The sequence below is a fragment of the Camelus ferus genome, chromosome 20 (assembly GCF_009834535.1).
Source record: "Camelus ferus isolate YT-003-E chromosome 20, BCGSAC_Cfer_1.0, whole genome shotgun sequence".
In the NCBI taxonomy this organism is placed as follows: Eukaryota; Metazoa; Chordata; class Mammalia; order Artiodactyla; family Camelidae; genus Camelus; species Camelus ferus.
The window spans coordinates 17845141-17859058 of NC_045715.1; the positions used below are offsets into that span (position 1 = coordinate 17845141).

The 13918-nt window shown below is 39.0% G+C and overlaps 1 protein-coding gene across 4 annotated transcripts in view; it reads right to left on the reverse strand.

Moving 5' to 3' along the window:
• Positions 1-1129: 1129 nt before the first annotated feature.
• SLC17A2 (solute carrier family 17 member 2) overlaps positions 1130-13918 on the reverse strand; it is a 73974-nt gene continuing 61185 nt past the window's right edge. For 3 of the 4 annotated variants that reach the window (XM_032463368.1, XM_032463367.1, XM_032463369.1), the window contains exons 2-12: positions 12444-12554; positions 10965-11176; positions 8847-9080; positions 8674-8761; positions 6585-6671; positions 5037-5155; positions 4753-4914; positions 4107-4239; positions 3873-4020; positions 2990-3080; positions 1134-1814 (exon numbers count right to left, since the gene is read on the reverse strand). In XM_032463368.1, the coding sequence (XP_032319259.1) occupies positions 1680-1814; positions 2990-3080; positions 3873-4020; positions 4107-4239; positions 4753-4914; positions 5037-5155; positions 6585-6671; positions 8674-8761; positions 8847-9080; positions 10965-11176; positions 12444-12471 (1437 nt within the window). In that variant the 5' untranslated portion in view covers positions 12472-12554 and the 3' untranslated portion in view covers positions 1134-1679. Of the gene's footprint in view, positions 1815-2954; positions 3081-3872; positions 4021-4106; positions 4240-4752; positions 4915-5036; positions 5156-6584; positions 6672-8673; positions 8762-8846; positions 9081-10964; positions 11177-12443; positions 12555-13918 lie in introns of all 4 variants that reach the window. The other variant, XM_014557212.2, reaches the window with a different exon arrangement.

Consider the following 13918-nt stretch of genomic DNA (forward strand, 5'->3'; position numbering starts at 1 on the left):
CTGCCAAGAAACTTTCCCAAAGTTCTGATTTATACTCACATTCATAGGACATGAGAGCTCCAGTTGCTCCACACTTTGCCAGCGTTTGCTGTTTTCCATCTTCTTTTACTTTGTCCTTTCTGTTAAGTATGTAGTGGTATCTCACTGTGGTTTTGATTTTCATCTCTCTAATGTCTAATGATGTTGAGCCTATTTATATATTTATAGGCTACTTAGAATTTCTCTTTGATGATGTCTTTGTTCAAAACATTTGCCTGTTGGATTGTCTGTTTTCTCACCCTCTCTCTCTCTCTCTCTTTTTTTCCTTGTATTTGATTTGCCCATCCATTATACTACTCCCTCTTTCTTTTCCTTCTTTTTGTTTACTACAAACTCTCCTTCCTCTCTATACTGTAAATACCCAGGAAACAGAGCCAGAGTTGTCTTATCTCAGTATCAGCCTCAGAGCCTGACAATCTAAATTCTTAAAAATACCTGCTCAAAAACACTTGTTGATTTGCATTATAAGAGTCTCTTTATCTGCTAAATTAGCCCAAGGCTCTAGTCCCTGGATTCTACTTGGATTCTAAATGTGGTAAGAATTTCTCCTCTAGAATAGTTGCAGCAAAACCAAAATCAGCTCTCTGTGTAGAGACAATCTAGGGGGTGTGTTTAAGTGTTAGGAGCCACTCGATAGTTGATAACTATTTGAGAATCTTGGGAAAATATGAAGAAGGTCAAATGATCTTTTGCAATCCTGGAAAGAAATTTTTCTGGTATGTGATATTGTGCTATAATTTCTTCCATCTTGTTATACCTCCAGTATTCTTCTCCTGCACATAAATCTTCAGTTCATCTGAAAGTGCCTCTGTTGTCTTTCTCCAATTTTCACGATCTGGCTCAAACTACCTCACTGTCTCTTCTAGAAGTGCCCACGTCGCCTCCCTTCATGTCCATTCTTTTCACATTGCAAACTTCCCAATTCTATTTTCTCTTTCCCATGATTTTCAGTTAACCTGATTTAATCTTCTCCTGGTCATTTCCTGGTCATTAATCTCCTGGAAATTAGCTAGGAGAAGTAAATACCTGTTTTGCCTGATGGAAATAATCCGGATGTAAATAATTTGAAGATGGCCCATTTAATTTTAGCATGTAAATTTTAATAGAATGTAATCACATAAACATCCATGTTTCACAATGTATGAAAACAATAAAAATGCTAATTCTGTGGATTACAGCCTTTAAATTCTGTTCTGTACTGAGCTCTATAACATACAGTTCTAGTAGATCTCTGTGTCTATAATCACCTCATGAAGGTACTTATCAGTGATTATATTTTTACAGAGATTTTTATTTATCTAGTTCCTTCCAAAAAGGAAAACTCAAAGTCAACAGGAATTGATGTTTCATGTTTGCCCAGCAGTTGTCAACCTTGGCTGCATGTTAGAAATCCTGGGGAGTGTCTAAAAATTAGTGATATCTGGGCTCTACCCCAGACCAATTCATTTTCAGAATTTCTAGAGTAGAGCCCATTCACCAATATGTTTTAGAGACTCCCCAGAGAAATCTAACACACAACCTAAGTTGAGAACTGCTGAGTCTACGACTAAAAATATGAAGAAAGAAATACGATAAGTTAAAAAATAAAATGTTGAAAAGTTAATAGTCAGTACTACATTTAAGTTTGCAAGTCTGTATCCTCAGAGGCGGGTGAGAGTCCTCTCTTTGGCCCAGTACTGGATTTCTGCTTGTCCAAATGTAAGGTAAAAAACCAGGCCAAACATGTTGACAGCAGCAGCCAAGAAAAAGACATTCCTCCATCCCGACACAGAATCCTGGAGGCAAAAAACACAGAATTACTAGCCTCACAGTTCCTTCTCCCCCAGTTCTAGAAACCCTCCATTTTGTGTACTCTAGCACTGATCCCAAAGAATATAGGGCACAATATACAATAGCCACTTAGCATCATGAGTTATCAAAGAAGGTTTGAAACTGTTGGGAAAAAAAAGGACTCAAAAATGAACGTTGGGTTTTGGGTTGGGATGGATTTTTCTTTAAGCCCAAATAAATTAACCTACACTAATGTTTTTTCTAGAAATTTGGATCTCAACACTCATAAAAAAAAGTCATATTACTCTTTGAAAATTATGCCTAAAATGACAGCATTGTGTTCTGTTTTGTTTTGGTTTTAGCAGTTTACAGAAATCACAACATCTCCTTAGATGGACAGCTCAATGCAATGTGAGTTATATTTGGTCTGCCTATTTGATTCTTCTCATTCAGCCCTTGTAAGTCATAGTTCATTTCTGCCATCATAGTCACAGTGGATTCCTAGCAATCTGGTCAAAAATTAACCTGAAAACTAGATCACATAGAGATGTATTAAAAACAAAATGAATTTTTTTTTTTTAAGTTGACTCTCAGTATCCTGCCATCCCAGCCTGGTTCTGCCTTTCCATCTTCCCTACCAGCCCACACTTGGCACTGAGCAAGCCTCACGGGCCATGCCCCCTGCTGTGTCTCACAGCCATTCTCCTTTTACCCATGACTTCACCTCTTTAAGCTGGCCTCAGGACCCTTTGTGTTTCCACTTTATGATTTAAAAAAAAAAAAATTGGAGTTAATCTGAGCAGATTCTTCATAACCTTTCCATTCCGCTCCCGTGTCTTCATCTCTTACTGTTCCTTCACTCTGTTCATAACCAAGAGCTGTTTCATGCTTTTGTTCCTCTAGGAAGTCATCTATGCTATTTTCTTTGCCTGAATTGCTGATTTTCATCAATCTAACACCTATTCATTTCTATAAATTCAGCTGATATTTCTCTTTCCCTGGGAAATCTGACCTACCAGACTCTGATTTAGAGTCCTCTATGAATAGAGTCATTGTGTTGACATCCATGTTTATTTTCACCATCAGACCATACAGTCCTTGAGAGCAGAGGCCCTGCTGTGAACCCCCAGTGCCTAAAACAATACCTGCCATTTGCAGATGTTCAATAAACTGGCCCAACCTGACTGATAAGGAATCCGGTGGCAGTGGAAGAGATGATTCCTGCGATGAGCCCAAATCCCCTGGAGATTCCCATGAGGAAACTTGCATATCTGTGGGGAGATGGTTTTCTAGATGACTTTATGTAGAAAGTTGCTTATGGCTTTTCAGCAACTCAACTTTAATGCACTTCACCTCTCATAGCAAAGTCATTTAGCCCTAATGCAGCTTTTTGTTCACCTCAAGACAGTTAGGGTAATGTCTGTTTGCCAATCCTGAAATCACCTAGCCACTGACTCAACAACTAGGGAACAACTCCATCTCCCAGGAACCCAGTTTCCCACATGAGCTGCTCAGCGTGGCAGGCAGTTTATACACTGGACGGAACAACAGACTCTGGACAAACAGCCTGGGTCCAAATCCTGGCTCTGCCTTTGGGTGATCTTAGGTGTATCACTTAACCTCCTTGGGCCTGTCTTCTCCCCTATAAAATGAGGATAACAATAGAGCCAATCTCATGTCGTTGTAAGGATTAGATGTGTTGATATATGACAAACCCTTCGAATTGGATTTAGCTCATGGCAAGTATATGCATATGTGGTAGCTAATATCATCAATACTCGGGAAGATTTTCCAAGACATATATGTGTGGGTCTTTTCCTAGATCATACAGTCCAATCTGTAGTGGGGAAGCTAGGGGACTTTTTCATCTAAATGTTACTGCCCAAGATAGGGCACTGTTGTTCTAAAAATGCCTTAGGTCGTGGCCACATACTGACATTTCTAGTTATTTGTTATTACTCTGCCATCATTCTGTGTATGTCAACAAGAAGGAGTAGCAAGAAGACTGTGGCCTAAACTTCTGGAAGGGCCTGGGGAAGGGGACAAACAGGTAAAGCTCTTACCTGGGGGCGATGTCTAAGGTGTTGATGATGAACCCTGAATCACACAGGTTGCTGGTCCCAGGAATAAGTATCAGCAGAATGATGGTTGTTATGTAACTGGAAGCCACAAAGGGCAAGGCCACAGCACACAGCGATGGAAGGAGGAGCCCTGGGCAATGAGGACACACCGTTAGGAACCTTCTTGGGCCATGTGTAGGAAAAAGGATTGGTTAACTGAGTCCCGCCTGTCCTTACCTAGTGATGAGAAGAGTTTTCGCACAGTGATTAATCTGAGAAGATTCCTGGACAGGAGAAAATCTGCCAACTGACCTCCTAGAATTGTACAACTTGAGGCAGCAATAAAAGGCAGGGAGGACAGAACCCCACTCTGAAGGAAGGAAATTTATATAGTGAGTGATTACAGAGATGCATATGACACCAAAGTTTGTCAGTTACACAGACCAAGCAGTAGCCCACCCTCCTGACGTTCTAAGCAATTTTAAGGAAATTAGCATCCTTTTCCACCATCCTTCCATCCAAGAGGAACACTGTCTCAGGTAAGAGAGCCAGCACTTGCAGTACACTGGTCCCCAGAGAAGAGCACTATTCATCTCTCAGGGAAATGGAAGAATCAGCCAATCTGTAGTTGCATAGTGGTCAACAACACAGTTGCTGCAGCAGCTCGACCACTCAGTAGTTGTGTAATTCAAGGCTGGTCATCTCACTTCTATGTGTCCTCATTTCTACACCTGTGCAATGGGAATTATTCCAGTGCCTCTCTCAAGATCACTGTGAGGGTTAAATGAGTGGTTATTTGAAAAGCCGGATTGTAGCAGGTAGCATAGAACTATTTCTCCTGTTGCCACTATCATTTTCATAGAAGTAGAGGGAGCATACTCACGTCACTGATGTTGACATGGAGCACAGAACTGATGTACGTTGGTAGGTATGTTATGATTATGGTGCATAACCAGAAATGGCTGAAAAACCCTGTGAAAATGGCCCAAAGTGGTAGGCATCTGATCATAGCCTTTATGGGAACAGATCTTCTAGGAGAACTGGACTGAAAGGAAATATCTAATCAACACGGGTATTACAACAGGCCAAAGGATGCCTCTCATGAGAGCCCCACCACCTACCCTGCAGATCTCTGCATGGTCCACAGGTAGAAAAAGTGCACTGTACCTGTCGAGGCAGAGAGGACACGATGTGTTCCTTTTCCCTGATGCTTATGCATGGGTGGTGTGAGGGATCATCATAAATCACTGTGAACCACAGGAGACAGCAGACACAGCCAATGCTACCTGGGAAGCCAGGACCCAATTGTTTTCAGGTAGATGTATGTACTGGGGGAAGGGAGTTTCCTCTTAAGTAGCACACCTCCCCCCATCCCCCACCCCCCACCAAACACACATATCAATTCATGATTATTCCACCCTAAGGACCTAAATTTTCCCATCTCTTAATTTCAATTCATCTACAAATCTCCTATTCACCAAATATATCCAGATATCACCTCTCAAATATATCTCAAATATAGAGGGCCATTTGTCAACATCAGAGCCCTCTAGAGAGAGAGGAGCATGAAGGTACCATTGCATAGCTGATTAATTACTCTTCAGACTCCAGTGGTTGTAGTGCCATGTGTCATTAGCAGCAATTTCTTAATATACACATTACTGTCTTATTTTGGAATATCTGAATAGTCAGGATTGAAGAAGAAACTATTCATCTGTATACAAAGCAACCTACCATAAAGTCAGTGTGGCAAGGAAAAATTTCCAACACATTTGCAAAAGACAGTGTTATTTGTATTCAAACAATACATCCACAATGAATTTCCAGAAAAATATTTCTTGACAGTACCTGATTAACATGTGTGGACCAAAATGGCCTGGGATTAGCATCATTAATGAGAAAGCCATACTAGCCAGAACCATACGGAATGATACCATTTAGTTGTAACAACAGAACAGAAACTTGTCTTATTGCTGAGATCTGTCATTCAAAGAGGTTCTATGTTGAAAGACTCTGTGGACTAATATTCTTTAAATTCCCTCTAAAATCACTGGATTTATCCATTCTTTTATTTGTAAAGCTGTAAGTCCAGCACTATAATAGTGCCAAAGTCACTAAAAAATTATAGGATGGGTTTCTTGCTTCAATTATTTTACAGTCTAGTGGAGAGGGAAAGGGGGAAATAAATAATTACACACCAACAACATAGTCTAGAGAAGAAATGATCAGTAAGACTCCTAGAGGACAGCAAGCCTTGCTCTGATGGGATAAGCCTTGGTGGTCCCCGTAGGGAAGGGTATATTTAATGTGAGCTTTGTAAGATTCACCTGGTAGAGAACAGATTAAAGGCATCTTGGCAGAAATAATAATCATAATAAAATATGAAGACACATTGAAAATGTGCATCACCAGCTATGACATCTTAACCACAGAGAACAACTTGATCTGGGATTTCAGATGTGGTGGCAGAGATTCTATAGGAGATGCCTGAGAGGGTAAGGCTGTCCTCCTGATTTCTCAGAAATCAGAACCATGCACATCATCATCTCCTAGACTAGAATAAGAAATCTACTAATCCTCAGCGTTATTCTTCATTTTCCATTTAACAAAGAGCATTTTCTCTCAAATGGGAAGAATGTGGGCAGTAGGTAATGGAAGCATCAAAACAAACGCCTGGGAAGTGAAGGTGTTAAGATTTAAGAGAAAGTAACTCACCAAAGATGTAGAAGATAAAAGGCCAGCCCAAGGCCTGTGAGATTAGTCCCCCAACACAGAGGATGATGAAGGACCCAAATGCTACCCCTGAAAAGAAGAGGGAGAAAGAACACTTAGGAAAATAGCAAAGGCTGAGACTGAGTGGATTCCCTGGACATTGTCCCAACAGGGAGGTGGCAGACTTAGAATTACTGGGTGATAAGCATTTTTCTTCCATCTCACAGATCTCCCACAGTAAAGTCCTATAAAGTAATTAGAATTAATAAGTGATATTGATGTCCCCTGACACTTCAATGGCTCCTTAACACCTATGTGACCAAATCCAAATAGTTTGTCATAGAAACTCTGCAGACATAGCCTACCAGTATTTCCTTGTAGTTAGAGTTACATTCTGGCAGGAGCAATGTGAGACTGGCAACAGAAAAGGAAACTCTTACAAAAATTAGTAAGATAAAGTTCTTGACCTCAAGGAGCTTTCAGTCCAGTTGGAGAGAAAAGTGCGAACAAAATTCACTATTATAAGTGTAATACAATGTAGACTTTGGAGTCTGAACATATTTTACAAAGACCCACAATAAGAAATGCATCTTACATGGCAATACAATATATACACAAATACACACACACACACACACACACACCTCTCAAGCAAAAGTTTCATGGATCAATACCGAGCCTTACCATGTGCAATTCACTCCAATAGTTTCTTTTCTAGTCCCTTATTTTTAAATACTGGTTTTGACCCTGCTAAATTGATTTTATGACCCCTACAATGGATCCCAATATGAATTTTGAAAAAGAGGGGATGTGAAATACAAATATGATAGTAAAACTACAAGTTTCTATAAAAGTATACATAAGGATAAAATTAAAACAGATGATAAAATAAACAAATTTCTTACATGAGCTAAGCAGTAGGACAGATGGAATTTGGGTAAAAGAAGCTGGGATCAGAAGACCCTCCAGGCAAATGAGTCAGTAAAAATAGAGCCAGAGAGCAGTTAAGTGCAGATTGTAGGCAGTGCAACCTGAGCCTTGCTTACAGAGGGCTGCTGAGGGGAAAGGCAGGTTGAGATCAAATGGTAAAGCATCTTTATATCCATGCAGGAAGCAGGTCAGTCTTTTTCTGTAATCATGGAGGAACACAATGAAGATTCCCAAGCAGACTGGCAAAAATACCCCATCTGTGCTTTAAGAAGATAATGTGGCTTTGATGGGAAGAGAAGTATGAAGGAAACAAAGCTAGAGGAGAGAGAAGACCAGCTGAGAGCATCTGTACATAGAAGAGATGGTGACAACCACAATGGAAGGAACCAGAATGCAGGAGGTCTGCTTTAGAGAAGACATCTACAGGATGGAGCCGAGCATTAGATCTGGGAGTCAGAGGCTTGATGAACCTCATTCTGTTCTTCAAGTAGACACTCTCAGTGCTATCAGTTGGGGCAAGTAGCAATGACAAAGTTGCGGAGTCCTTTAGTATGATCACACATGATAGAGGGACAGTCTAGCATGGGGACTGAGAGTGTGCACTCTGGGACCAGACTGCCTGGGCTCAAATCTCACTTCTACCCCCTCCTAGCTATTTGTGTCTGGGCAATTTACTTTATCTCTGTCTACTTTAATTCCCTTCTTTATAAAATGAGAGTTAAAAATAGTACTTATATTAAAGATTGTTGTGAAAATTAGCTAAAATAGTAAAGAGCTCATTATAATTTGGGCTCTTTAAAGTCTACTTTCCAGCCTGATTTGGCTCCTTATCACTGATAGCCTTAATTCTCACTTGTGTATCTTTGCTAAAATGGTGTTTATACAGTTTATTTGATCTTTTTCCATTTATGCAAATTCTTAAAGTTCTAAACTTTTTCCTACAATGTTTTTCTGGTTAGCTCATGATGGTCTTTTCTGCTTCTGAATCTTGGTGGCTTTACAGCATAAATGTATCTTTCTTATTGGTTATGTGACTTACATCGTTGAATTTTTTTGTAGCACTTTTTCCTCTGTCCTCCAAACCATCTCATGCATAGAAGGAAAAATGTGGTAGGGTGAAGCAGATTACCAAGTTGTGACTCATGTATACATACATCCTTACCTGATCCCGCAATGCTGGTGAGTTTGCTTCGTTCAAGTGGTGGAGCCCATTTTGCCCAAATTGTAAACTGACCTGTCCATGCCATTCCCTGAAATGAAAATCATTAAGACCTTTGATCTCTAATAGAATTCAGGAACTTGTACCCTACTCAGAATGAGAAAGTGGCTGGATACCTGGGCCATGCCCTGAATGGTCCGAATCACAATAACCAAAATCACTCCGAAGTCGGCAGCCAATGGTGTAGAGAGGGTGAGAAGGGAGGAGATCAGCAAGCCAGCACCAAGCATCTGTTTTGCACCAAATATCCCCGCTAAATAGCCACTTGGGATCAGAGTCAGTATTATCCCATAGTTGATGGAGCTAAAGATGATACCCTGAGTCTCTGGACTCCATTCATACACAGAGGCCTGGAAAAAAGAAAAGGGAAAATTCTTTGCTAAGAAGTTCTTTCATGAAAAACTAATTTATAGGCAGAGCTGCTTGGGGTTGGTGGGACCCTCCAATAAAATATCATTTTGGTTTTTCTGTATTTTTTTTTTTTACCAAATTTAAGTATTCCACTTTTTCCAAACAACAAATTATATCCCTAATTTGCTCCTCTCAAAGAAAGAAAAAAAAAAAAAAAAAAAAAAAAAGAGAGGAAAAGAAGAATAAAAGAGAGAAAGAAATGATTACATAAATAGATGATAGGAAGATGTAAATGAAAGGAGCCACTGGGAGAGAGTTCATATCTCAATGAAATATAGTGAAAGAGTGTCCTTTAACTGCTTTGATTCTGGTAAAATTTGGGTGACATACTGACTCTCATTTCAAAAAAATAGTAATAATAATAAGGAAAACACATCTTTACTAAACTCTTATCAAAATCAGTCCCTAAAATCAAGTTTAGGAGTCATGGGCTGCCCTAGCAGGACTGACTTCCTAAAACACATATTAAACATTAATAAGATCACATTTTTCTTCTGATGTACCCCAATACTAATTTTTGGTAGCCCACTAGATACATGGCATCATGGTATAAATTGAAGTAAAGAGCCAAAAAAAAAGAAGTAAAATAGGAAATATTTTATCCACCTAAAATTACTATAAATACTGTAAAATATATGATTTGTGTCAGAATTCGGGTTTGAGGATGAATAGCAGTAAAACAGGGACTTTGAAAAGAGGGAAGAACAATTTGGGAAAGTCACAGAGAGGAAGAAGCACTTGAACCATTCTTTGGAGAATGACTATGATTTGTATAAACAGAAATAGGATGAATTCGTTCCTATTGAAGAAAACAGCAAATGTGGAGGTGCAACATTTGGAATGAGACCCAGTGATCAGAAACGAACTGGGACTCTGATTTGCTCAGAGCAAAGACTGTCTCTGGGCCATTGATAGCAGATATGAGTGTGCTGAGAAGTGCGCCCAGATTCCAGAGGAGTTCAGCATGTCAACAGAGGAGTTGGCAAATTGAAAGTATCCTGAATTCTTGAGCACAGGAGTGTGAATATATAGAATGAATGATAGAAGAAAGACTGGAGGCAGAGAGGTCATTATAAACAAACTGGCTCCAAGGTAACAACATCATAAAACATAAGGATGACTTTAGAAATGTACCGTAAGTGATAGTTTAAAGGAAAAAATTTAAATGGAGTATAACCATAATTCTTATACAAATACAAAATGATCATGTGATAAAGATTTTATTTAACTCATTGATTAACGGGAGAATTGGTAAAATGTTACAACTGGCCCAAAGGAGAATTCAAAGAACCACACATTTATAAGCAGGAAGAAATGCTGAAATAGATTTTAAATATATGGCAAAACTTGCTTAATCAACTGAGGGGCAAGTGGAGAAGAGTATCAACTGATTTTTCACAGGACAAAATTCATTTGAAGAGCTATGAGCAAGAATCATTTGCATTAATATTTATTATATAGAACTCCCAAAGTTGTAAAATGGCTCAAAGACCATGAAAAGGTGCAGAGACCTGCATAGAATCAGGCAGAAGGGTGTGCTTAGACAGTGCCTAGCTTTTCATTGAAGATACCCAGTAATCTGTTACTTTCTAGAAGTGTTCACAATTTTTTCCTATAGTACCCCCCAACCTTGTAATCATAATAATCTCAGTGAAGGACTATTTCACAGAGGTAAGAAATATCTCAAAGAAAAACAATTCCAGTCCTTTTCAGTTTGTCATTGAAAATTCATGCTCTTATATGCCACAGAAGCATAATCCAAGTCTTCCTTTCAATTAAAGTTTTCCGTCTCAACAAAGAGCCCTGTTCCCCATTGTACTTACCCTTGTATTAAATTCCTTGATGGATCTGTTGGAGTGATTGAAGGTGAATTCAAGAGGTCTTTCTGTGGAGGCATTGAATAAACCAGGCTGCTGAGTGCTGTTCACCATAGCAATGATTGCAATGCTCAGACTCACACGCTGAGTTATCATGGTGAAGTTTGAGAAGTGCATGATGAGAGCCAGTCCATAGCGTAATGAACAGATCTCTGGACCTGGAGAGCAACACAGATGTCTGCAATGAGAATCCCGACTGAGATCACCTCTTTCCGTTTCTCTCACTGCTAAATCTGAAAAAAACTTCAGATGATCTCACACAATCCCATTGTTCTTTTTCACCAAAATGGCCATGACTACAACCCTCCTTTGTCATATTCTTCAGTTGTCTTCAAGACAATAAATTTATAAATAAATAAATAAAACAAATACGGCCTTTTTTTCAGGGATATGGGAAAAAGATGAAAATATAAGGAACAGTAAATGAAGGCATTTATGTTACATTGTTCCAAAACAAAGTTAATGGCGAATTTGGGAAAGAGCTAGTCACAGAATCCCAGTCTCCCAGCTGCAAGCCTGTGGTCCCATCTATTTTGCATATTCATTTACCATAAAGCTTGGAAGTTTATACTTAGAGAGCTGTCTTTGAATTAAGCTAATCAAACATCTAAGGATTTTCTTTTAAAGTACGTGAAAGTTAGTGCCTAAGTGAGCACATCCACTACCTCCTTAGTGTAATGCTCACTTCTAAATTTTTTTTGTTCTGTGTCACTAGGCTCTGCCATTATATATATTCAGATTTTGAAAAATTTAATATGGGGAACCATTTTTACTATTTGTAGGTATGGTGCTGGAGGAGTAGTCACTCTATTACAAGAGCAGCACATTTTTTTTTTTAAAGTCCCCACGAAGTGGGACAATGGGTCAATATCGAAAGGAGTCCCATGTGACTGATATATTAAATTTTTTGATATACTTGGAAGAACTGGGGACTAAAGAGAAACAGAGAAGCTGTGAAAAACTAGGTAAAAAATATAATGGAAGAAATAATTTTTAATGGCCAAATAGGCTCAGGGATGGGACTGGTTGCCTGCAAAATAATAATTTCCCTATTACCGGGGGTTTCCAAAGCTCAGGGGAAATAACCAGCTACATAGCAAAGATATTATAGCAAGAACTCATACATAGGCTAGGGGTTTCTTTAAAATGACTTTCGCAGGACTCATTCCATTCCTTATGTCTCAGGATTTATTGATCATTTGACTTAATTTCTCATAGATAACTCAGTGGGGCTCCCTAAGGAAAAAACAACAGGTAACAGGATGCAGGGCTGGAGCTGGTCCCATGTTACACTGAGAGAATCTCTACAACAGGGAGACTTGATAGAAAAAGGAGAAGGAGAGGAGAGCAAAATGTGTGAAGAAGACTGGAAATAAGTTTCCACTCTTCCATAAGGGAGCCTGCAAATAAGAGACATAGCCTTACCTTTCCTGATAGAAGGTTGCTCATCCATTTGGCTCTTCTGGGAAATGGTACCACACTTTGCAGTGCAGATTCCCTCCGCCCTGAATCTCTGTTACCACGACAGGCTTTTATCTATGGAGAAGAACAACAACCAAAACATGACACCCAAATAATTTTCTCTTGTTAATGTTGAACTCTCTCAGCATCAATGAGAGTTTTGATCCAACACAGCTGTATGACTTACATTTAGCAGTACAATTCTTTATTGCTATGCTTATGGAGGGCTAGATTTTTATAAGAAAATCTGGCACTAAGTCAGTCCCAGCTAAGTGACTTAGAGCTAGTCATTTTGATTCTCTAACTATCCATTTTGTTGTCTGTTCATTAAAAATGTCTCCTTTCTGAGTAGTAGAATTGAACGAGAAAATTGCAAACCACAGAACACCATGCAAAGGTAAGGAATATTACAGCTTGATACAGGTCAGTAGATAGGAAAGTTAAATTAAGCTCAAGAGCTGAGGAGGGAAGTTCCAAAACAGCCCTGTCTTTCATTCTGACCATGTTTCTGTTCCTTCTGTAGAACCAGAACAATGTTGCATGGTGACTTCTTTCAACATGAAGAACAGCACTGCGTAACACGTGTGCGTGTGTGTGTGTGTATTACTGTAACATTTAATGATTAAAAATGTTTATTCTTGCCTTTGCTAACACAATTTAGACACTTTATTGGACTAAAAAGTTCTTCAAATCACCAGTAAAATCATACTGAATGGGTGCTTTCTACTACAATTATGAATAAATCCAGCTACTTGTCAAGTGAAGAGAATTCATGACCTCAAAAGGACATGTTTAATTTGATATCTGTACATCAATCAAATGCCCTTTGGGGGATACATACATTTATTTATTTTAGGAACAATCCTTATCCTAAGAATATTGTCAGTTTCACAGCCATCCTAAACTAAAGCATCCGTGACTTCACAAACCCACGTATCTTGCTTACATTGCATCATTCAAAGCTTTGCATTCTTTCTGCACATAAATTTAGCAAGATTTATCTTCACCCTTAAGAACGATCATCATCTGTGATCTTAGGATGGAGAATCATGATGAAAGAGACAGTTGAAGGATTTTGTCCAAAAAAAATTCTTTGCAGTATTAGTTATTACAGCATATTAGAGACAAATTAACTTAACTGTAAGGGTTTGGTGAGTCAGATTTAATAGATTCTTATGATGGGCTTTATTAAAATAATGTTTTCAGAGATGTTGAATAATACTGAGGAAATGCCAGTACTGTAATGTACAAAGCAGGCACCGTGCCTGTGCTGATACACGCACACCCAAGAAGGGAGAACCAAATTCACACAAGAGCCGCAACGGCTATTTCTGAATTATAGAACACTCGGTGGCCACATTACTTCTTATGATTTTCCGTATTAACCACATGATTCTTTTAACAATTTGTAGTTACTCACTTTACACACAGAAGAAGCT